Source organism: Urocitellus parryii, chromosome X (assembly GCF_045843805.1).
Source record: "Urocitellus parryii isolate mUroPar1 chromosome X, mUroPar1.hap1, whole genome shotgun sequence".
Taxonomy (NCBI): domain Eukaryota; kingdom Metazoa; phylum Chordata; class Mammalia; order Rodentia; family Sciuridae; genus Urocitellus; species Urocitellus parryii.
Window position 1 is genome coordinate 77024764 of NC_135547.1, and position 25284 is coordinate 77050047.

A 25284-nucleotide genomic window follows, 5' to 3' on the forward strand; every position below is an offset into this window, starting at 1 on the left:
TTTACAAATAGGAATTTGTGCAGGTCATGGTGGCTACACCTGTAATCCCAGCAATTTGAGAGGCTGAGGAAGGAGGCTTGCAAGGTTGAGGCCAGCCTCAGAAATTTAGCAAGACCCTAAGCAACTTAGTGAGCCCCTGTCTCAAAATAAAAAATAAAAAGTGCTGGGGATGTAGCTCAGTGGGTTCAATCTCCAGTACCTAAAGCAAAACAAACAAACAAACAAATGAAAACCACCCAATAGGAACTTGTTTAATTCTCTTAACACTCTGTAAGTACTATTATCAACAATCCCATTTCACAGATGATGAAACGGAGCCAGATAAGTGAGGTAACTTCTTCAAGGTCACAGACATTGTAGACAATGAAGCAAGGATTTGAAATCCGGCAATCCAGCTCCAGAATTCATGCTTTTAACCACTTCATTATGATGCACCATTATAGGAACTTTGGAAAAATACAGAAAAACACAACAACCTGTGTAGACTAATACCACTTGTCACATTTTGCTGTACCCTATAGACGGCCTGCCATTTAGATGCATAGATTATATAGTACATGATATATACTCTTTAAAATGCAATCACATTTTGTATCTTGGTCTGTAACCTTCCTTAAGGCCATTTCCCCTATGTGTACACACAGTCTTACAATCATCATTTTAAATATGCATAATATCACTTTGTGTTGTTCAAACATTATTTATTTAAACAGTAAACTACTGAGGGTATTTAGCATTTAGACTGCTTTCAACGTTTCTCCGTGACAGAGTATTGCAGAGGGATGGGTGATAGGCCTTTTTTAAAACCACCTTTTGAACTCAATGAGCTACAGCTGCAAAATAAAATTTAAAAACCGAAAAATACCTCGCCTAGCATGCGTGAGGTGCTGGGTTCGTTCCTCAGCACCACATAAAGTAAAAAAATAAAGACATTGTGTCCACCTATAACTAAAAATAAACAAATGTTTAAAAAAAGAAGAAAGAAAGAAAAATGTCCAGGGAGGGTAGGTCCCACGTAAGGGAGGACGGCGGCGGAAGTGGGTGGCCACCATAACTCTTCTTGCTTTCCCTTTGTCTAGCGACCCCACGGGATTGGCCAGAGCTGGCGCCGAGGGACTGCAGAAGCCGGAGGCTCTCACTGCGCACGCGTGGGGGAAGTAGTGGGGATGCGGGGGAAGTGGTGCAAATAAGGGCGTGTTGAAGAAGTAACAAAAAGCGCAGAGGTGGGCTTTTCCGCCCCAACACCACCTTTGTCTCCGCCCCCTCAACACGGCACCCAGCTTCTTATTGGTCAATCATCTTTAGCCCTTTTGGTCCTAGAGCTAAAGGACTGGGTCTGTCCCAAGCTATGCCTGCTTCCGGAGCCGCGATTAAAATGGTCGACTATGATGCCGTTTACAGGCATTGTTTAAGACATACCCATGGGGCCTGAAGGGGCTTTTTACGGCTACCGGAGCAGTTGAGAGTTCAACGGCAAGTTTCGAAGATGCCACCCAAAGGAAAAAGTGGAAAAGGGGGGAAAGGTAGAGCATCCAAAATAACCAGGGAGAATGGGGATGGGTGAGGAGAGGGGAATGAACGGACAAGCGATTCTCAGGTCCAAGACGGAGGCAGCAAGTGGCCCCACAGAGCTGCCATAGATTATGTCAGGACTTCCTCCGGCGAGGCTTGGAAAGGATAAGAGGGCGACCGGGTATTACTTGTGTAAACACTTTAGAATATAGTGCAGGGACCGTTCTGGTGGGTAGTAGAAGCTGGTAGGAACGGCTCCTCGGAAGCAATGACTTGGGGTTGCTATTTTAAGGGATTATTACAGCTGTAAAGTGTAATCTCATCAAAAGCCACCAGTTAAAGGAAAACCCATATAGATAGTCCTAAGGTTCTCTTAAGTGCTTAGAGAATGACATGCCCACCATGGAGGAAGGACTCATTCTTCAATCGAACACACTTGTGTTAAGCACAGTGCGAGGATATAAAAATAAGGTACACATTGCTACTCTTAAGGGAAGATAGAAGTATAGTAACCATAATGTATCATACTACATGCAGTACTTAGAGAGATTTGTGTCAGATATTGTGGAAACTAACAGGGAAGGGAAGACTTCCTGGAGTTGAGTTTGGCAGGCCAAGATGGGCAATAGATAGGGCAAAGCATTCTCGACAGCAGGAATAGCAGAGGTGAAAAACAGTATGGTTTGTGCATTGTGGTGTTGCTGGAGCAAAAAATCAAGACAGAATGGCAATTAGTTTCTCACTGAAGACAAAAACAAATCATGGAGAGTGCTGTATATGATGTTAAGAAGGTGGGTTAAGGGTCAGGAAGACCCATAAGGAGACTGTTCTGGTACTCCAGCTCAGAGATGGTGGTGGCTTGAACTAAGGTATTGGCTGTGGGAAATCAAAAGAGAAAGTAGTAGAATGATGTCACAGAGGCCCAAGAGACTAGAATGTTTTAAAGAAAGATGATATGGTCTGTTAAGCACAATAGACCAAATAAGATGAAAACAATACTATTTTACACTTGGAAATTAAAGGTGATCTTAGGAAAGAGTGGTTTCAGTGGAGTGGCAGAGGCCATATTGTAGTACTAGAAGACTGACAGGGAATTGATTAGTTGGCTACAATCAGTATGGACTTCTGTCGAAAGTTTTAATTAAAAAAGCATAAAAATGGGATGGGAGATAGAGGAGGATAAAACATTAGGAGACAGTTTTATTTTGTTTGTTTCATCAGAAGAGTGAAAATATGAGAGTGAGGCTGAAGTGAAGGATCCAGTAGGGTGAAAGGTCAAAGTACAGAAGAATGAAATTTCAGAAAAACTGGAGCCTATGACTGAGGTGGAGCTGCTGACCTTTGCATAGAAGTGGCACTGCAGGTTTGAGGTCTAGAGAAAGAGACAGAATGGGTTTTGTTGTAAAAAATTGGAGCCAGGGAGGGGAAAGGCATAAAATTAGGGAGATTATGCCTTCAATTCCTTAATAAAGTGGAAGGCAAGAGTATTTTTTTTAAGACTGAGGTGGGCAGGGTTTCAGTATGGGTCTTGAAAAGAGTGACAAAAGTTTGGAATGTGGTAATGGGAGTGGAAATGAAACACAAATAGAAGGATTGCCCTCAGGGCTGGGAGCCTGGCAGATTGAAGGCCATGTTTTTGGAGAAAACACAGTCTACACACTCAAATTTTACCTAGTGCCTTGCAACTGGCACAATATTGGATCAAAAAAAGCCTGGTGTAGCCTTGAGCCAGCGTTGAGGTTTTGTTGGACAATTTTAGTAGGATAGCAGCTGGGAACAGTGGTATGCCCTGTCATCCTAGCTACGTGGGAGACTGAAGCAGGAGGATCATTAGTTTGAGGCGAGCCTCAGCAAGTTAATGACGCCTATCTCAAAATATATAAAGGGCCAGAGATTGTAACTCAGTTGTAGAGCACACCTGGGTTCAATTCCCAGTAGAAATAAATAAGATAGTAGGATAGCAACACATGGTAAATAAGAGTGCCACTGGAATGCAGTTCAAGCATAGGGGTTCAGCCTGGGAAGAGGAGGAGAAGTCTGATAGTCTAGGGTAATTTAGCAAGATAAGGGAACTCAGTGGTAGGGGTGGGAGTGGGGCAGTGGTGGTACTCTGTGAAGTCAAGGAGCTGGTGTTGTGAGAATCGGGTATAAGAAACCTTGAAAGATCAGATTGTAAACATAGACTGAACTACTAGTTGTGAGTGATGCAGTTTTGTCATGTGCCTCTGGGACAGGTGTCCTGAGTAGAGAGCATGGGCATTCAGGAGGAAAATTCAGAACTATGAGATTAGGTTGTTGGATGAAATTCCTCAATTTAGATGGTGAAATCACCCAAGTTGATGGCAGGACTGAGAGTAGAAAGAAAGCCCAAGTTGAGGCCAGAGTCCTTAGTAAATGAAAGGGAGTGAGTTGGCAGTTAGAAAATGATAGCATCCAGGAGAGGAGAGCATGGGATAACTGGAAGGTATCAGCATTCAAGAGTGAATACAGCTGGGTGTGGTAGCACATCCCTGTAATTCCAGTGACTCCAGGGGCTGAGGCAAGAGGATAGCCAGCCTCAGCAACTTAGCAGGACCCTGTCTCAAAAAATACAAAGGGCTGGGGATTGTAGCTCAGTGGTTAAGCACCCTTGGGTACCCCCCCCCCCCAAAAAAAGTGAATACATAGCAAATTAAGAGTTTGGCCTAGTAAAATTCTTAGTAATAACATTTTCTTAGACTTCTGGTAGTCAGTATTTTGATTTTCAGTTTAATTAAACATTTACTGAACACCAGTAGTGTGCCAGATACTGTGCTAGGCATTGGAGACACAGGTTGAATATCCCTTGTCCAAAATGTTTGGGACCAGAAGTGTTTTAAATTTTGGAGTTTTGTGGATTTGGGAATGTTTGCATAGACTTGACCAGTTGAACATTCTTAATCTGAAAATATGAAAACTGAAATGCTCCAAAATCTGAAATTTTGTGTTAAGTATTCACAAAGTTTCAGATTTCAGGGAATTCTGGATTTTTGGATAAGGGATGCTCAACCTGTACTAATACAAGTAAGATGTAGTTTCCTGCTCAAAACTTTTTGATGGCTTCATATTTTAGAATAAATTCCAAATTCTGAGCTGAGAGTGTAGCTCAGGGGCAGAGCACTTGCCTAACATGCCCAGGGTCCTGGGTTTGATCCCTAGCATCACACACAAAAAATCCAAATTCCTTAATGGGGCCCAAAGGCTCTCATGTCTTGATATTAAGCCCCCTCCCCTAGGCTGGCCCATCTGACAGTGCTCCTGCCTCAAATTGACCTCATCTGTACAATTTCCTACATATGCTGTTTCTCCCATCTTGGAATGTCCCTGTCTCCTTTCTTCAGCTAGTCAACTCCTGCTTATCCAGGAAGTCTTCCCTGCATGATTAAAATGTCCTCTTAAAATGTGCTTCCACAGCCTCTTGTCCATAATTTTCTCTGTGCCTGCTGCATTCTCCTGAAATGATCTGTCTTCCTCACTAGAATGTGAATTCCTATGGATTATTCATCTTTGTACCCCCAATACCTGGAACTTAGTAGTTTCTTAGGAAATGTTTATTAACTGAACACTTAATCCAGCTATAGTTATTGGGAACATCAGCCTCTCAGTAAAATATAAGGTGCTGCCAGTGGTCATTAATCTAAATATCAATGATTTTTCATAGGGAGACATCAATAGGCAGTGTAACAGACTATAGGAATTTAAACATGAATATATTATTTAGCCAAATATATTCTTGGAAATTTTACTTATTGGAATTGTGAATGCTCAATCTATACTTGCAGTACATATGAGAAATCTTACAAGAGTTTAGGGTTTTGTCCTTAGAAGGCAGGATTGGAAATTGAGTCCAGAAAATCTGGACCAGGATTCTGAAGCTTTCATTCATCCATTAGCACATTCATTTATGTATCCATTCTGATGTAATGTTTATGAAGGGCATGAATTTCCTTTGTTTTAAGAAAGGTGAGTCACAGATTTCATTTCGTTTGATAGATACAGTTTCTGGCAGAGTTCCTTTTTGTAGTTTCATGCTATGATGGAAGTATCAACTTGTCTTGTGTGCTGGAGCTTTCTGTGAATACCAAGGAACAGTTTAAAAGAGTACCTGTCATCTCTTCTCTAAAGGGGGAGCAGCCTCTGGGAGTGACAGTGCTGACAAGAAGGCTCAGGGACCCAAAGGTGGTGGCAATGCAGTAAAGATGAGTTGATTCACTAGTTCCCTTTTTCCATGTTCAGCATTAGTCACACACACACACACACACAAACACAAACACACATGATGCTTAACTCATTCTTAAAGGCTAACCTAACACTGACATAAAACCAAGGTGATGCAGAACTGGAAAATAAGGATCAATCTTGCTTATAAAAAATAATTCCTTTTAGGGGCTGGGGTTGTGGCTCAATTGGTAGAGCACTTACCTAGCACATGTGGGATACTTGGTTCGATGCTCAGCACACATTAAAAAAAATGTGTCCATCTACTAAAAAAATATTTTAAAAAATTCCTTTTAAATATTTTCTCAAATGTTTTCTCAGACATCTAGAATTTCTTCCTGCTTTTATTTTTTATTTATTTGTTTATTTTATAGTGGCACTGGAATTTGAACTGAAGAATGCTCTACCACTGAGCTGCATCATCTGCCCTTTTTAAAAATTTTGTTATGAGATAGGATCTTGCTAAGTTACCCAGGCTGATTTCAAATTTGTAATCCTCCCATGTGAGCATTTATGATCCTTCTGTGTCCGCTTCCTGAGTCACTGGGATTGCAGGTGTGTACCACCTCTCAGGCTCCTTCATACTTTACTATTATTCCTTAAAACATTGTTAGATATTCTCAATGAAAGAGGGCAAAAGGTACAGATGTTATTTCTCACAACTACATGTGAATCTACAATTATCTTTAAAAACCCAATTAAAAAATCTTAACCTAAATCTACTCCATTCCATATATCTCATGTATAGCCACACTGGACTTAATTTTTCTAGAGAGGACAGAATGCCTCTTTAAAGCCATCAGTGGAGAGTCTCTTGGGTTAAGCGCTTATAAAAGTCAGCATTTAAGATGAAAATTGCATATAGCCAAAATTAGCCTAGAATATCCTTTATGAAGAATGTCATACTGGAACCTAACATATCAACTCTCATTAGCCCAATTGCTGGGTCATAAAAGTAACCACTTCTTCAGGTGAACATCAAATGAAGTACCTGAAGATGAACATTCCTTATGAAGATCACATAGTATGTAACCTTTTGGGATTTTCACTCAGCATAATTCTCTGGGGATTTCATTTGAGAAAAGAAATATTTTATGAAACTGAGAGCTCAGATAAAAGCTAAAAGCTACCTCAGCTAAATAAACAAGTAAGGGTGTAGGTCTCATTAGAAAGCTCCCCACCTACTGGGGAGCTATAAGCCAGGGCCTTGACCATAAATATGGTAATAGGAGACAGTCAGCAAATATTACATGAAGTACTTAACCTAGTCCCAGAGGAGCATCTGCATGAGAAAATTTAATCTGGAAACAGAACTGTACTACCGTGTGCTATGTAACAAGGCAGTTCCCAAGTTAGGATTTGGGAGTCTGTAATTTGATTCATTTATTCAATGAGGAGATAGATGATTGCTTTTCTGCAGTTGTCCTCCATTCCTGTATGACCATCCAACCATGAAAAGTGGGGATCCTGGTGTTCAAAGAAATTTTTTCCTAAAACATGGACCCTAAATACAACCTAGGTGCTTCATATGCTGTTCAGCTGAAGAATTGGTCACTTTTACAACCCAAGAGTTGGGCTAATGAGAGTTAACTGTTAGTCTCCAGTATGACATCTTCATAAAGGATAGTCTAGGCTAATTTTGGCTATATGCAATTTGGAAGTTGCCTCAAATAGCAACTTTTATGACCACCTAACCAAAGAGATACCAAAGAGGTATTGCTGGTGGATTTAAAGAAACACCATGCCCTCTATAGAAAAATTAATTCCAGAATGGCTATATACAAGGTATATGGAAAGGAGTGATATGTAATTTGGTAGTAAAGTAGATTTGGGTTAAGTTTTTTATTTTTAAGATAATTATAGATTCACATGCACTTGTGAGAAATAATATCTTACCTTATACCCTCTTTTCCCCAATAGTAACATCTTACAAAACTAGAGTACAGTAGTACACCCAGGACATTGACATTGATACATTCAAAGAATAGAACATTATCATCACCCCAAGATCCTCTCCTGTTGCACATTGATAACTACATCCATTTCCTCCTGCCCCTTCCTCTACCCACTTCTTTTTTTTTTTTAAATCTTTTTCTTTTTCTTTTTCTTTTTTTTTTTTTTTTTTTTTAGAGAGAGAGAGAGGGGAGAGAGAGAGAGAGAGAGAGAGAATTTTTAATATTTATTTTTTAGTTCTCGGCGGACACAACATCTTTGTTGGTATGTGGTGCTGAGGATCGAACCCGGGCCGCACGCATGCCAGGCGAGCGCGCTACCGCTTGAGCCACATCCCCAGCCCTCTACCCACTTCTTAACTCCTGGAAACAATTAATTTGTTTTCCATTTGTGTGATTTGATAATTTTCAAGAATATTAAATGTAACTTTATGAGATTGTTTTTTTTTTCACTTAGCATAGTTGTCTAGAGATTTCATTCAAACTGTTGTGTATTCCATGATGTAAAAGTGCCATAGTATGTTTAACCACTAACCTGTTGAAGGACAGTTGAATTGTTTCCAGTGTTTTCAAAGGCCTCAGCAGGGAAGAGACCCTGGGACACTCTAGCTTTTAGGGTCTCTGCTCCTTCCATATCCTCTGATTGTTTCAGTTTCCACCCTTGTGTTCACACCCTACCCTTGTATACAAGCTCTATAGATTCTGAGACCCACCTCCTGACCACAGCTTCCTTCCTTCCCTTCCTGTTTTGTTCTCCTCCCAGATTCCAGGCCCTCAAGCCCGCTCTGCTCTCCCCACTTTCTCTCAGGTTTCATATTTCTTCTCCTGTCCTATTTCCTATGAACTGCAAATTGAATCTAAGGGCTTGATCCATGGATTAAGGAGCCCTGACATTTTTCCTTTTGGTCATCCTCATTGCATCCACCTCCAAATTACCCAGCTGAGGATTAATCCAATGATCTACTTTCTTTGTACTTAAACCCAGAATTGCTGGGCCCTACTGGAGAGTCCCATAGGATATTGAGGATTGGGGCCACTAGTACCAGTCATCTAATCTTAGCTAGGCCCTAGGCCTTGCTACTCACCAGTCTTTTTTTTACTACTCACTGCAAGCTGTCCACCACTCTGCTCCAGCCACTCAGCAGATAACTTCGTCCAGTGGTTCCCAACCCTGGGTTTGCATCCAATTCACCTGAAGAGCCTAGAGGCTCACTCCAGACAGACTACATCAGAATCTCTGGAGTGGGGCCTAGACCTTGATATCTTTCTTAGATGCTCTTGAGGTGATTTGAATATGCTACCAGAGTTAAGAAATGCTGGTCTACTCTCATAGGTTGGTGTGAGGATTTAATGAGATAATTTAAGTAAAGCACTTAGCACGGGTGTCTAGCAAACATTAAGTACCTGATAATTTTTAAGTAGGTTTATTATTTTCACAATAATTATTTGGTAATTAGTTTAATTTAATTAAATTATTGATTTGTTAAATTTAATAATGTATCAGTGACTTAATGATATTTTAATATTTTCACAAGGATTCAGGAACTCCTTGGCTTTCAGCCCTCATCAACAGTTATCTTTGCCCAAATTGCCCTTCTCTCTCCTCAACCTTTTTCCTTTAAAGCTAATTTTTCTTTTTTTTCTTTCTTTTCTTCATACTAGGGATTGAACCCAGGGGCATTTAACCACTGAACCATATCCCCAGTTCATTTTATTTTATTTTATTTTATTTTATTTTATTGAGACAGGGTCTTGCTAAGTTGCTCAGGCTGGCTTTGGACTTGCAATCCTCTTGCCTCAGTCTTCCAAGCCACTGGGGTTACAGGCATGTGCCACAGCACCCGGCTAAAGCTATTATTTCAAAGTGTTTTGAAGACCAGGCCTTGCGCCTTCATTTATTTGTACCCTCCTGTCTTTGTTCTGTCTCCACCCTCTAACTCTTTACTGGATCCTTCCCTTAATTCTGAAAGTATGCTCAGGAATCTTGAAAATGTATACATATTCAAGCTTTTTTTTTTTCTCTAACTAGAGCCCTTTCTTCTTTGTGAACTAAATTAGTTGAAAGTGCCCAACATGATGGTTTACCTTCCCACTTCATATTGCCTCCTTGGTCAACCTGCTGTATCTGGGCTTCTGCACCTCTGAAACTTCTTTTGCTAAGGACATTGATCAGTCATTGCTGTTTGTGTGGGTTGCTAGAATTCAAACCCAGGGCTCCATGCATACTAGGCAAGTACTTTGCCACTTAGCTACATGCCCAGTCCCATCCATTGCTAAATTTATTATATTTCTTTCGTAATATCTATAGCACTTAATTAACCCTGTTGATCATTTCCTCCTTGAAACTTTTTCCTATGTTGTTTTTGTCTGTTTGTTTTGCAATGCTGGGGATGGAACCTATGGCCGTAGGTATGCTGGGCAAGTACTACCACTGAGCTATACCCTCACCTCTTTTTTTTTTTTTCTTACTTGGTTTCTAACACACTTTTCTCTCCTACCTACTTTGCCTTTCCTTTTTGTTAGGCTTTTTGTGCTTTCTTGTTTGCACAGACATTGATATTCTCCAAGGTTGTCTTCAGCTTTATTTCCTCCTCTTCTCATCCTGCAAAGCCTCCATAAGTAATCTCACCAACACCCACAACTTCAGCCACCTCTTCCATGCTCATCGCTCCTGAACTTTGGGGCTTGGTTCTCTTCCAAGACACAGTTATAGAATTGCCAGCTGGTCATCACACTTACAAAACACCATGAGTCCTACAAACTCACTCTGTCACACTGTCCAAACCAGAATATTTGTTCATTTATAAAATGGTGGGCAGTGTCCCCTTTCTGTGATCATGAGTGCTGTGTACACTACTAAAATTAGGTAAGTCAAAAGGCTGCTTCATAACTGTGGAAGTAAAAAGAGAGGTGCAGTCTAGATGCTGTTGTGGCCAGGTCAGTTTGAGGTCTTATGAACCATTCTTATTTCCCGTCAGGCTAACTTTGGCTATTTCTCCAGATTGTTTACCCTGTCTGCCTTGGATAGTGCTGAACGTGTTCTATAGACATTTGGCTTTCCGAGCCCTGCTTTTTTTTTTTTTCCTTTGGTGCATTCAACTCCACTAGTCAGAAAGTTACTCCAGTGGGATGAGGATACTCTCCATCCCCCTGATTTCTGTAGTTAACCCTAAAGATACTTAACTTGCTTGTCTAAATTAACAGGGAGAGTCCTTTCACTGTACCCCAGTTTATCACCTCCAATGTGAAACAAATGATTATGGGTTTGGGGGTTGTTGGGGTGTTTTTTGTTTGTTTGTTTGTTGGTGTTTTATTGAGGGGGTTGGTTTTTTTTTGTGGTACTGAGGATTGAACCCAGAGGTGCTGTACCACTGAGTTATATCCCCATCCCTTTTGTTTGATTTTTTGAGATGGGGTCTTGACAAACAGAAGGGGCTGGCCTCAAAGTTACAATGATCCTGCCTCAGTCCCCTGAGTCACTGGGATTATAGGCATGAGCCACATACCCACTGAAACAAAAAACTGATTGTTTGAAAAATAGGAAATTCTCCAAAACAGATATGATGACAAAATCATTTTAGAAATATAGTTTTTTTAAGAAACCATTGTTTTATGTAAACACAAGTCAAAATGAATGTTTCTATACTATTGAGGGTTTATTTTTTTGCTACTGTGGATTGAATCCAGAGCCTCATGCATACTAGACAAGCACTATACCACTGAGCTACATCCCCAACCCTGTGTTGAGTATTCTTTGTGTGTGCTAGGGGTGGAGTATTGGGGCTTGAACCCAGGGGTTCCCTACCACTGAGCTACATCCACAGCCCTATTTATTTTGAGACAGAGGCTTGGTATATTGCTCGGGCTTGCCTTGAACTTGTGATCCTCACCACCATGTCCTGCTTTAGTATTCCTTTTATGCATCTATTTTTTTAAATTGTACACAGATAAAATGCCTTTATTTATTTTTATGTGGTGCTGAGGATTGAACCCAGTGCCTCACACATGCTAGGCAAGTGCTCTAACTACTGAGCTACAACTCCAGCCCCCTGCTTTAGTATTCTTTTTAAAAATATTTTTTAGTTGTAGTTGGACACATACCTTATTTATTTATTTATTTTTATGTGGTGCTAAGAATCGAACCTAGCCCCTCGCATGTGCTAGGCGTGTGCTCTAATGCTGAGCCACAACCCCAGCCCCTGCTTTAGTATTCTTAATATTCAATATGTGATACTTTTTCAGAGTGTTGAATTGTGGGGTGACTGTTACACATGAGGTCCCTTTGGGTAGAAAATATTTCTTGGTGAGCTTTTTTATAGCATGCCTATTCCGATGAAATAATAGCATTTATTGAATGTTAGCTACATTATCTCAATCTTCACAACCCCAGGAGAACACATAGGTCTTGTTATTATCTCATTGCACAAATGGGGAAACATTTGGAGGTTTAAAGACATGCCCAAGGTCGTACAGCAGAGCTGAGATTGGATGCTAACATGCTGTCAATCATGTTTCTTCTTTTTGTTACCACTGAGATACATGGTGAAAGAGGGGAGGTTCCCATAGCCAGAGTGCCCATTTTCCATCTCTATCAGGGTTCTGAGATACTGTCTTGATAAATTTGTGGCAGTCATCCACCTGGGCAGACTTGCAGGATTTTCATTTTCCACAAACTATTTTTTTTAAGAGAGAGAGAGAGAATTTTTTTAATATTTATTTTTTAGTTCTCGGCGGACACAACATCTTTGTTGGTATGTGGTGCTGAGGATCGAACCTGGGCTGCACGCATGCCAGGCGAGTGCGCTACTGCTTGAGCCACATCCCCAGCCCCACAAACTATTTTTAACTGGTGAGATTAATCCGAATGTAACTGCTGTACTGAGAGGAATCGGGTGTCCAAGTATTACAAGTACATGCTTTTTCTTTGTAGGTTAGACACATTCTATGTGAAAAACACAGCAAAATCATGGAAGCCATGGAAAAATTAAAGTCTGGAATGAGATTCAATGAAGTGGCCACACAATATAGTGAAGATAAAGCCAGGCAAGGGGTATGTTGCTTTTATTTAAAATTTTCTGGCCTCCACAGAGCAAACACAAAAGCAAGGATCATTTCTTAATTTCTTCTATTAATTTTATTCAGATCTTGGTTTAAAGATCTTAAGCACAAAAATGTCCAATTTCTGGGCCTGTGGTTGTAGCTTAGCTACAGCATGTGCTTAGCATGCACAGAGGCCCTGGGTTTGATCCCCAGTACTACTGGAAAAAAAAAAAAAGAGGTCCAAATGTCCAACTTGTCAACAGTTGAATAAGAGTTTCCTATGTCTAACCCTGGCATGACCAAACTTGCACAGCTAACTTCAGAGCCCAGCAATATTATGAGTGCTTGTGTGTTCAGTCTAGATTTAGACTTCTACTTATTTGTTCTCATTTAAATAACTCCTACATAACCCAGATGAATAAACGTAGTAGGGGGGATGGGAACAGAAAAGAAAGTAGAATGAATTAGATATAACTTTTCTATGTTCATGTATGAATACACAAGTGTAACTCCACATCATGGGAAGTTATATTCCATATATGTATGATATATCAAAATACTTTTCTACTGTCATGTATAACTAAAAAGAACAAATAATTTTTTTAAATATTTATTTTTTAGTTGTAGTTGGATACGATATCTTTTAATTAATTTATTTATTTTTATGTGGTGCTGAGGATCGAACCAGGGCCTTGCCCATGCTAAGTGAGCCACAACCCTAGCCCCAAGAACAAATAATTTTTAAAAACCTAGTAACTTTATGGTTCATGTTGAGAAGTTCTTTCAAGCTACTATAGAACTGTTTCCTTTTCAGGGCCATTTGGTATCATATATCTTTTGGATTTTTCAGGGTGACTTGGGCTGGATGACAAGAGGGTCAATGGTTGGACCATTTCAAGAAGCAGCATTTGCCTTGCCTGTAAGTGGGATGGATAAACCTGTGTTTACAGACCCACCAGTTAAGACAAAATTTGGATATCATATTATTATGGTTGAAGGGAGAAAATAAAATCATATGAAAAACAGAGTAAGTCTTATGCATTTTATTTCTTTAAAGGTAATTAATAATCCTTGTATTTTATGAAATGTCAGTGTGGGTTTGTAAATACAAAATAGGATGGATATATAGTGTATACTACACTTAGTATTCAGTCAGTAATTCTCAGAAGGTAAGTCAAATGTAATACTTTTAACTTGTATTTACATTCCTCCCAGAATGACTTTACCTCTCAGTGTATCCTGTAAATTTATTCAGAAATCATCTTCACAGGAGTCAAATCTCAGGTCACACTATTCATGCATCTGAAAATATTGGGCATTGAACGGATGAATTCGTAAATGAGGATCATGCAGGAAGTTCCTGGACAAAACTCCTTTACAATTTAGTGAACTGATCTACCAGGACAGGTATTATTAACTTCATTGTCAGTACATGGCACATTTAGCCATTCAACATTAACTCTTTTAATTTTTTTCTATTGTATTTATTTAGCAACATACACAATGCTAATTTGACTTTGAATGTTGTCCACTGTCTCTTAGCTTTCACCTATTGGTGAAGAAGCTAAATTGCCTAGCCTGTGGAACATAATCTTCCCCAAACCTTCTTTCTTTTTAAATAAACATCTATTTGTGGGGAAAAGGCACTTAGTTCTTCCATTGGTTATTTTTACTAGACTAAGCCATTCACCAAATGCTAGATAATGGGACAAATATCAGCATGAAAACAGCATTCCCTCAACCTCAGTGTATGGATTACATTCTGACTCTCCTTTCTAGGACCAAAATTCTATAGATATATAGTTTTAAATTTTAAAATGCCATATATGAGCTGGGCATGGTGTGCATGCCTGTAATCCCAGTAGCTTGGGAGGTTGAAACCAGAGGATCATAAGTTCAAAGACATCCTTAGCAACTTAGGGAGGCCCTAACCAACTAGTGAGACCCTGTGTCAAAATTAAAAAAAAAAAAGGCTGGGGATGTAGTTCAGAGGTAAAGAGCCTCTGAGCTAAATCTCCAGAACCTCCCCACCTTAAATAAATAAAATGCCATATTTGTGTCATTCAAAAAAAGTATAAAAAATAATAATAAAATACTACTTCAAAAATGAAACTTTGTCCAGACAACCAGATGATTCTTTTTTGTTTCACTTTGTTTTGTTTCAGTACTGGGCATTGAACTCAAGTGCTCTACCATTGAGCCACATCCCCAGCCTTTTTCTTTTTTGAGATAGGTTCTAAGTTGCTGAGGCTATCCTTGAACTTGTCATTCTCCTGCCTCAACCTCTCCAGAAACTGGAATTATAGGCATGGAACATCATGTCCAGCTATAATGTGATTCTTCTTTTTATTTATTTATTTTTACAACTATGTGATTCTTAACAGCAATTCTTTTTTCTTTCTTTTTGCAGTACTGGAGATTAGATTTCCAGGGTTGTATACATGCTCAATCACTGAGCTACATCCCCCGCACCAAGAGCGATATATTTTTTTTTTTTTTTTGGCACTATTGGGACTGTTTGAACTCAGGGGCACTGAACCTCTGAACTGCATCCCAAGCCCATTTTATTTTTTATTTTATTTTGAGACTGTGTCACTAAGTTGCTGAGGCTGGCTTTGAACTTGTAATCCTCCTGCTTCAATTTCCCAAATTACTGGGATTAGAGGCATGTATCACCATGTCCAGCATCAATAGCATTTCTTTTAACACACTGCATTCTCTCCCTCGCTTACATCTGATGTTATCCTTACATTATCCCAACTTATATATAATGGCAATTTAACCTAGAGACCAAAGTTTCCCATTTTAAAAGTTTCTGAGCAACCCATCAGCTTTATGCCTACATGAGATTTTCCCTATTGAGTAGGTATACCAATATGATATAGAGATGTTCAAATAGTAGGCAAAGAAACTACTTGAATATGTAGTTTCAAATAAAAGAAACTATCTTAAAAACGACGTAAAGCCAAGTATGATGGTACATGCCTATAATCCCGGCTACTTGAGAAGTTGAGGCAGGAGAATTATACTTGGAGGTCAGCCCTGGCAACTTGTCAAAACCCTCCCTCAAAATAAAAAGGACTGGGGGTGTTGCTCCATGATAGAACACTCCTGAATTTAATCCCTAGAATGCAAAAAAAAAATAATAAATGGGGTTGTATCTCAGTGGTAAAGTGCTTGTCTAGCATGTTGAGGCTGTAGGTTTGATCGTCAGCACTGCAAAAAAAAAAAAGCCAGGCATGGTGACTCACACCTATAATTCCAGTTGCTTACGAGGCTGAGACAGGAGGAACACAGGCAAGGCCAGCCAGGGCAAATTAGCAAGAACCTGTCCTAAAATTTGAAAAGGCTAAGGATGTAGTTTATTTGTAGAGTGTGTGCTGGATTTCATTCCTAGCAGTATAAAAAAGGTTACAGATGTAAAAATACACAGACACACACACATACTGCTTTTGATTATACACAGACTGTCTCTGGAAGTGGCAATCCTCAACTGGGAATTGAGAGGAGAGGGTAAGAGGGTTTTTCCTTCATAGCCTTAGATCAGGGGTTTTAAATTTTTGGTGCCATAGAGCCATTTGGCAGTTTGTCCATGTTTATGGATCCTTTCTCAGAATATTGATCAAATGCATAAAGTAAAATACACAGACTGGGCATGGTGGTGCACCCCTGAAAGCCCAGCTACTTGGGAGGCTGAGGCAGAAGGATCCCAAGTTTTAGGCCAGCCTGGGCAACTTAAGGAGACCCTATTTCAAAATAAAAAGGCTGAGAATTCAACTCAGTGGTAGAATGCCTGTGGGGTCGGTCTTCAGTACTGTAAAATAAATAAATTAAAAGGGCTGGGATGTAGCTCCGTGGTAGAACACAACCTGGGTTCAATCCCCAGTATCACAAAACAAATAAATGCATAGGACTATGTATTTATTTAAAAGGATGCCAACTACAATGAAATACAGTAATTGAAAAATTTTAAATTATAATACATGCCTCGGTGTGCTGACAGACACCTGTAATCCCAACAACTCAGGAGACTGAGACAGGAAGATTGACAAGTTGTAGGCCAGCTTCAGCAATTTAGCAGTACCTTGTCACAAAAAAAAAAAAAAAAAAAAGGATTGGGGAATGTATCCCAGTGATAAAGCAACTGTTGGTTCAATACCCAATACTACTACTAATAATAAAATTTGTAATATGTGTATTTATGCCTTTTTATTAGGCAATTTCTAATGATAAGTCTAAAAATTACTGTGTTTCTTTGTTGTTGTTTTGGTGATAGAGATAAAATTCAGAGCCTCTGCACATGCTAAACACATACTACACACTCTGAGCAACATCCCCAGCTCCAACCAGTGATTTTATAGTGATAAATATGTTATGGGCCAGGCTATATGGGCAATGACCAAACAGACTCCATCTTACCCTGAGACTCCACTTCATGTAAAAACTGCTTCTCCCATGGGAAAGTCCTGCCTCTGTACGCATCAATAGTTGCTTAGCATAGCATGTTTGGCAATACAAAATGACAATTCTCATACATTGTAAAATTGTTCTCTCTTTGGTTCCCATTTTTTGGACAATATACCCTGTCAGACATTGATTGTCTAGATGTTAGTAACCATTCTTTAACTTGTACTCAACTAGGGACATTTTGACCCACTCCCCTCTTCTGCTTATGATTTTGGATCTCATGACGTTTGTTTATGGTTTTGAATCACAGCAACAGCTATTATGATTAATTTTGGACTATAAAAGGTGTACTCAATCCCCAGGAGGGGGTCAAAGGGTGTAGAGTTGCAGCCTACCCCTTTGGACTGCCAGCTGGTGGATCTTGACTACCGGCTGGTGAATAAAGTTTCCGTCTCGTGCTTTAAGATCGACTTGCAATCTCATCTTAACAAATATCAATATTTATTTGACATATCTGCAACAATTATGAAGTCAATTTGATTTCTATTAGTGATGAAGTCACAAGTATTACTAATACTTGTTGCCTACATTCATAAAAAAAAGGAAATGCTAAATTCCAGATACATAGTAGTGGGGGAAAGATAACTTTTTCCCCCAAATTCAGACACCTAAATTCTATCCATGAACTCCTGGGGTAAAAATCCCTGTCATGGATATTTTGAATATTTTACCATGTGTATTTTCCCCAAACAAAAATTGCCATAGTACACAAATAGAGCATTTTGATGGGCTGGACGTGTTTGCCTAGCCATACACAAGACCATGGGTTCATCTCCAACAGTACCAAAATTGGGTTTTTTTTTGCATTTTCAGTGAGAAATACACCTAAAATTTAAGCTTTATTGTTCATATCAAATGGATATAGGCTCCTTCAGTTACTTCAGGGAATGTAAAAACTCCTGGGTGATTTGTTTTGTACATCAGGAAAGAGGAATTTATGAGCTGAATTTCCACATTTGTATGCTTGATGAATGGATTGAAAAAGATGTAAGGTGCAGATCTTCACCTGCATCATGGTGGGAAAATGCACAGGGAAACAGTGATCTGGACTTAGATGCAGCCTGTGAATTGCTGACTCACAAAGTGTTAAATCAATATTTTCAAAATTAGCCAGAAATGGTGGCACAAACCTATAATCCCAGCAAATCAGGAGGCTGAGGCAAGAGTATCACAAGCTCAAGTCCAGCCTCAGCAATTTAGCAAGGACCTAAACAACTTGGTGAGACCCTATCTCAAAAAAGAAAAAAAAAATGCTGGGGATAGCAGCTGGGGTTGTGGCTCAGTGATGGAGCACTTACCTGGCATGTGTGAGGCACTGAATTTGATTCTTAGCACCACATATAAATAAATAAAATGTCCATCAACAACTAAAAAAAATTTAAAAAGTGCTCGGGATACAGCTGAGTGGTGAAATACCCCTCCATTCAATCCCCAATACAAAATATATATACATATATATTTTCAAAAATAACATTCAATCACATTACTAATATATTAGTAGTAATTGCTTTTAATAAAAATTTTATATCATCAATAAATTACCTGTTTAAATTTAAAACTCACGCTGGGCCTGGTGGTGCACACCTGTAATCCCAGTGACTAGGGAAGCTGAGGTAGGAAGATCATAAGTTCAAGGTCAGCCTGGGCAACTTAGCAAGACCCTGTCTCAAAATGAAAAGGGCTGGGGACATGGTTCAGTGGGAGAGTACCCCTGGGTTCAGTCCCCAGTAATGCAAAAAAATAAATTTAAAATTCAGCTTATCTTTCAAACATATCTGTAATATTGTTTATACACATAGTTTACAAGTAATTATATGTTTGTGTGATATAGTAGAAAATAATATTTTAGCTAGGCATGGTGGTATAGTCCCAGCTACTTGGGAGGCTGAGGGAGGAGGAGCATTTGAGCCCAGGAGTTTAAGGCCAACCTGGACAATGTAATGAGGCTTATCTCAAAAACAAAAGTCTTTTGATTCTTGGCATATAGCTTCTAAACCTCTTAGAATCTCTATTGCAATGTCTTTTGTATGCTGATATAAAGATGACTAGGTGGATGGAGGCCCCTAAATAGCTTCAGAAATAGGGGATAGTAGCCAGAAGACCAAGGTTTGATTAGATGATTGGGACTTTCAGCCTAACCCCAACACTGTAGAGGGAAAAGGGTGAAAATTAAGTCAATCATCAGTGACTAATTATGTAATCAATCATGCCTTCTTAGGAAACTTCCAGGACTGGGGTGGTAGTGGACACCTGTATTCCCATTGACTGGGGAAGTTAACGTAGGAGGGATACAAGTTAAAGGGCAGCCTCAGCAACACAGGGCCTCCATGTCTCAAATTAAAAAGGTATGGGGATGTAGCTCTGCAGAGTACTTGCCTAGCATGTACTAGGCCCTGGGTTCAATCCCTAGTACTGAAAAAAATAAAACCCTTAAATGATGGAGTTCAGAGCTTCTAGTTAACACATCTAAGCATTAGGAGGATAGTGTGTCCAGAGGGCATGGAAGCTCTATGCACATTCCCCTATACCTTACTACAAAAGCATCTCTTCCATTATATATTCTCTATAATAAACTGGTGATAGTAGGGGCTGGAGTTGTGGCTCAGTGGTAGAGCACTTGTCTCACAAGTGTGAGGCACTGGGTTCGATCCTAGCACCACATAAAAACAAATAAAGGTGTTGAGTCCATACACAACTAAAAAAATATTTTAAAAAAAACTGGTGATAGTAAATAAGACTATTTTCCTGAGTTCTGTGAGCTGTTCTACCAAATTATTGAACTGGGGGAGAGTCAGAGAAACCCCTGATTTGTAGCCAAGTTGGACAGAAGTGTGGGTAACCTGAAGACTGAATACTTGGCAACTGCCATGTGAAGCTAAGGCAGTCCCTGTGGGACTGAGTGAGTCCTACAACCTGCAGAGTCTGATGCAAACTCTGGAAAGTTAGAATTGAATTGTTGGACCCTGGTTACTATCTGCAGAGAACTGGAAAATGGCTTGGTGCGAGACCCCCACATATGTAGTGTAAGAAGCATCTGGAGCAAAAACTGCTCAGTGACTTTTCATTTGGTAATACCAGTTAAAAATCCATTTTATGTCTTACTGTATCACCGTGGACAGGTCACAGCCCCATTGAGCCTCAAGAAAGTCTCAACTGAAAAACGTTAAGTACTACACTCCCTCTACCTCAGAGGATTTTGGTAAGGATTAAATGAGAAGCCTGTGTAGAGTGCCCAATACTCAGTAGGTACTTGATAAATGATAGTTCCACCTTCTCTGGTGACAGTGTAGAGTGCTATACTATGTTGCACTTTTTGTTTCTCAGAGGGAGATGAACTTCTTTCCAGTCTACAACCCGAAGAGAGACTGTGATGGCACACATCAAAACAGACATGCAGGTATTTGGTTCTCCTTTGAGAAAAGGAGAATACAATTGATGGTGAGTGAAGAACCAGTAAATCGTCAGCAAAGTGACTCCAGGACAGGCAACTAGTAAGGAAGTATGCCAGCACAGGTACCTTCTGCTGTGTTAAGTTGAAAACATAACAACATATTAATAGGGATGGCTCAGAGTTGGAATGCCAATGACAGGTTCCTGCTAAACTAAGGAGTCCCCATATGCATTTGCCAGTATCATCTCAGTGAAAGAAAATGAGTGGAAAACACTTGAGAAAAATCGTTTTAATTTTCTTATCTGAATATACAAAGGTGATCCCTTTCAGAATAAAGTAGCCAGAATAGTTTTATAAAAACTTCTCTAGAAAGTTTTAATTGATAAAGTAAACAACACAAACAGTAAAATTAATAGATTATGCCTAAAATAAAACAATACTCAAGTGTGGAAATATTAACCTCATGCTCAGAAAACAGAATTTATATATGAGGGGCAAGATAAGAACCAGGGAGTAGAAATAAAATTTGCTTTTTGAGATTTTTCTTAACATAAATGTTTCATGCTCCCAAAGAACCCAATGATGGAACAATAAAAATTATCTCATATTCTCTTTCACTTTAAAATACAACAAATAGATTATGGAACTCTCAAGTGCTATTAAGTTGCTTATACAAACCCAAAGTCATCATCATGATTTCAGGATCTGCACTCTTTATGTCAAGTGCTTTAACAAAGCAGTTGAGGGCCTCCTGTATTTTTCCACATTCTTTCAGTTCTTTTCCACGAGTTACAAGAGTCTCGTAGTCATCTGCAGCCTCCACTGACTTGTCCTGGGGCGAATCAACCAACACTGCACCTGGCAAAGGCTCAGGGACATCAGCAGAGGTCTGTAGGCTAGAGTCTAGTGGTTTAGACACAGTTAGCCCACTGAACTTATTTTCTGAAGACATCATTTCTCTAGAAGGACCCTCTTCTGTATGCTCTGAGTCTTCATCACTGCTTTTTTCTTCTTCCCAATCATCTTCTGCACCCTCTGTTTCACTGCTGTTGTCAAATCTTTCCTCCATATCCTCCACATGGTCTAAAACCACATTAATCAGAGACCTCCTAGAAGCCAGGGATTTTCTTGAGTTTATAGACTTATTTATACCATCGGATATTTTAGGTGAAAAGAACCCTCTAGATAGACTGGTGTCATTTTTAGGAGTTGAAGCATCAAATTGTTTCACAGATGAGAATTGAAAGGGAGATGTGTTGATTGGACTTATGTTTGAAGAACCTTTAAAAAAATCATCCTCATCATCTGAAACAATCCTTCTAGATTTGCTTCTGGATTTGACATTAACTACTACTACTGATTCATCATCTTTCTTATCAGAAAGATCCAAACTGGGATGTGTTTTGCTATGCACAGACTCTGCTGTAGAATTACCTACAGAGCCACACAAGCTATTTTCATTCTCAGCATGCTCTAAAGACTGGCTAGAGAGATTTTGTCTATTGTCTGTAGAGTCTTCCAGAAAAAGATTGAAATCACACATATATTGTGAAGATGCTAAAATTTCCCTTTCTGAGTTGGCCTCATTTACTTGAGTATCCTGCACTGCACTATTGGATGCCAATGAGTCATCAGATAGTGCAATAACAGATGCATCCGATTCTGTATTTTTATTTTCACTTGTTATGGGCCAGGGATTAGAGTCTTGTAAAATCTCATCATCCTGTAGATCTAGATTTGGCCCAAGATCAGCTTTCATGGGTTGGCTAAGTAAATAATTAAAACTTCCCTGGGGGCTCTCTTGCAGTGCCTCTTGCTCAGGCCTCTCTTGTGATGCCTCTTTTTGCAGAGCCTCATTTTCTGTTTCAATGTTTTTTGCTGTTCCCAATAATGAGTCAGTACAAGTTCCTTCAACACTTCCAATCTCTTTGGGTAATGTAGCTACAAAGTCAGCCTCCAGTGTATCTTCATGTGGGTACTTAATATCTTGCAGCATGGTAATGTTCATCTGTACACTGGAAAGATCTTCTTGTGTGTCACTCTCTTTGGACTGTTCATTAATGTTCATCTGTACACTGGAAAGATCTTCTTGTGTGTCACTCTCTTTGGACTGTTCATTAATGTTTATATTTGCCATTTGAAAACTGATATCTTCTTCTTGGGTAGGATGAATAGTTAGAAGAGGATAAGGCGGAGGCTGTGGTTTGTTCAATTCAGAGCATTTCTTCTTTGTTTGAGAAGGAAACACAGGTGCTCTTTCCCAGGCCCCCTCATTTCCAGTTTGTTGTTCCATCCTATTTTGAGACTCAAATTCAACAAGGAATTGGGCTTTCTGAACTCTTTGTTGAATATACTGAGATTCTTCTATCACACTGACCTCCTCTTTAGCAGACATATCACATGTGTACATCAAATCATGGTCTGAGATTCCAGCTATCCCCAGAGAGTGCAGGTAGGTAATATGTTCATCTAGTTTCTTATCAGATCTCCTCTGAGCAGCATGCAGAGACTGAAGCTGCAGCTGGGTTGCAGAGTTCTGAAAATCCTCAATTGTAAAGAGCTCTCTTAATTCTTGTTTACTGAAATAGCGGAATGGGTTCTTCTTATCACCAGTTGTTTGTCTGATTAATGAGTCCTTGAAAACCTGTCGTCTGTATATTTTTTCCTCTACAGTCCCACAAGTGATTAGCCTATAAACCACAACATTTTCTTTTTGTCCAATTCGGTAAACTCTATCCACAGCTTGAGCATCAGTTGCAGGGTTCCAGCTTGGGTCAAAAATGACCACTCTAGTTGCTGCAGTTAATGTTAAGCCAACACCACCTACTTGAGTGGTAAGCAGAAAAACAGAGTAATCTTTATTTTGCTGGAACAGGTTAATTCTTTTTTCTCTTTCCAAAAGATGAGTAATGGTGCCATCGATACGCAATGTCTTAACGTGCATATTGTTTAAGAGGCGTTCAATGATGTTTAAAATTTTTCTCAATTGGGAAAATACCAGAGTTTGATGTCCTTCATCTCGCAGTCTCTTCAGAAGGTCCATTAAGAATATCATTTTTCCAGATTCTTGCCTCAATGTATCATCAGTTACATGATCAATGTTGTCCATATCTGAGGAATCCTCTTCCTCACTGCCATCTTGAGCAGAAAATTTGCCATTCCCTAGATTGAGCAAACAACGAGCCCGTGCAGACAGAAGCCTAGGATGATCACATAACTTTTTCAGGACACCTAGCTCAGCCAGAGGTGAACGAGTCTCTGTCAACAACTCCTTGATGTGATCTAGAGACACAAATTTCCTGTATATTTCTTCTTGTAAAGGTACAAGACGTATCCAGATGATTAAATCATTTTTCCTGGAAAGGGAAGGCATTTCACAGACGGCATCAACACCTGGATTCTTCTCAATAAGTCTGACTTCTGAGTTGCATGACTTTTTTTTCTGTACTTCTTCTTTAGTCCTCCTGAGAAAATAAGGTTTTATAATTTCCATTAAGCTTTCAGATATTTTAAATCCCAAGGCTTTCTCTCCTGGGGTAGCATCCTTCTCTCTTGCTCGAATAATAGGATTTTCATACTGCATTTTAAATGTTTTTAATGTTCCTAGCAGGGACCCTTGGCAAGCAAAATCAAATAGAGACCATAGTTCTTGTAAATTATTCTGGATTGGAGTTCCTGTGAGGAGGATGCGATTACGTGCAGGGACAGCACGAGCACATATTGCTGATTTAGTAGATGAGCTTTTTATTTTATGTGCTTCATCAAGGATGACATAGTCCCACACAAAATTTTGGCCATTAAAGCTTGAAAGCTGCTGCCAATTATTGATTAACATTTGGTATGTAGTGATTATGACACCATTCCTTTGCTGAATCCTATTGAGGCTTCTGGTGCGTACATCCTTGCTAGGGCCATGAAAAGTTTTGACTCTCATTCCTGGAGCCCACTTGGCAAATTCTTTTACCCATGTGCTAATGATATTAGTTGGCATGATCAATAGCACATGATTCACAAGTGAAGCATCAAACATACCAGAAAGGAAAGCAATAATTTGAACAGTCTTCCCCAATCCCATATCATCTGCCAAGATACCCCCTTTTCTTTTTTCTCTGTATAGGCTATAGAGAAAAGCTATGCCTTCCTTTTGGTGCTCAAAGAGTTGGTTGTACAACTCTCGATAAAGCAGCAGGCCAGAGTTGCACACATCTGTAAATTCATCATCTTCTTGTTCTGCCAACTCCTCCATGGCTTCCTGTAGCTTTTGGATTCTGCTCATCAGCTTTTTACTGGGAAAAATGTCCTTTGCCAAATTGAAAAGCTTAAATGCTTCTTCCAGATCTCCATTTTTAGTTGCTTCTTTGGCCTCTTTCACATATCTACAAAAAAAGGTTTAAAAAATTATACAAACAGGATTAGAAAAGACTGAATATTCAGTCTAAAAACTCAAGTCTACTTAAGAATCCAAACTTTAGTTGGTCTTTTAATATCTGAGATTCAGGATGGGAAAGATTAACATAGAAGATGCCAATGGAAGCTGTTATTGGGCTGGGAATGTCACTCAGTGGTAGAGCATTTGTCCTAAAATGTGTGAGACCGTGGGTTGCATTCCCAGCACTGCAAAAAAAGGAAAAAAGAAAGTTGTCATCACTCAAAACAAACAAAAATCCACTGTCATTACCAGCAACA

General features: G+C 39.4%; 2 protein-coding genes across 2 annotated transcripts; one reads left to right on the forward strand and one right to left on the reverse strand.

Annotated features, from left to right (window-relative positions):
* Positions 1 to 1370: 1370 nt before the first annotated feature.
* Positions 1371 to 13761, forward strand: Pin4 (peptidylprolyl cis/trans isomerase, NIMA-interacting 4). Its single transcript, XM_077793986.1, has 4 exons — positions 1371 to 1523; positions 5656 to 5727; positions 12629 to 12750; positions 13591 to 13761. The coding sequence occupies exons 1-4, from the start codon at positions 1487 to 1489 to the stop codon at positions 13747 to 13749; spliced, it is 390 nt and encodes a 129-aa protein (XP_077650112.1). The 5' UTR covers positions 1371 to 1486; the 3' UTR covers positions 13750 to 13761.
* A 7191-nt stretch (positions 13762 to 20952) lies between these two features.
* On the reverse strand, positions 20953 to 24746 carry Ercc6l (ERCC excision repair 6 like, spindle assembly checkpoint helicase). The gene is made up of 2 exons (XM_026414030.2): positions 22675 to 24746; positions 20953 to 22626 (listed from the first exon to the last, which is right to left on the reverse strand). Exons 1-2 carry the CDS (start codon positions 24671 to 24673, stop codon positions 21248 to 21250), a joined length of 3378 nt encoding a protein of 1125 aa, XP_026269815.2. The 5' UTR covers positions 24674 to 24746; the 3' UTR covers positions 20953 to 21247.
* Positions 24747 to 25284: the final 538 nt, after the last annotated feature.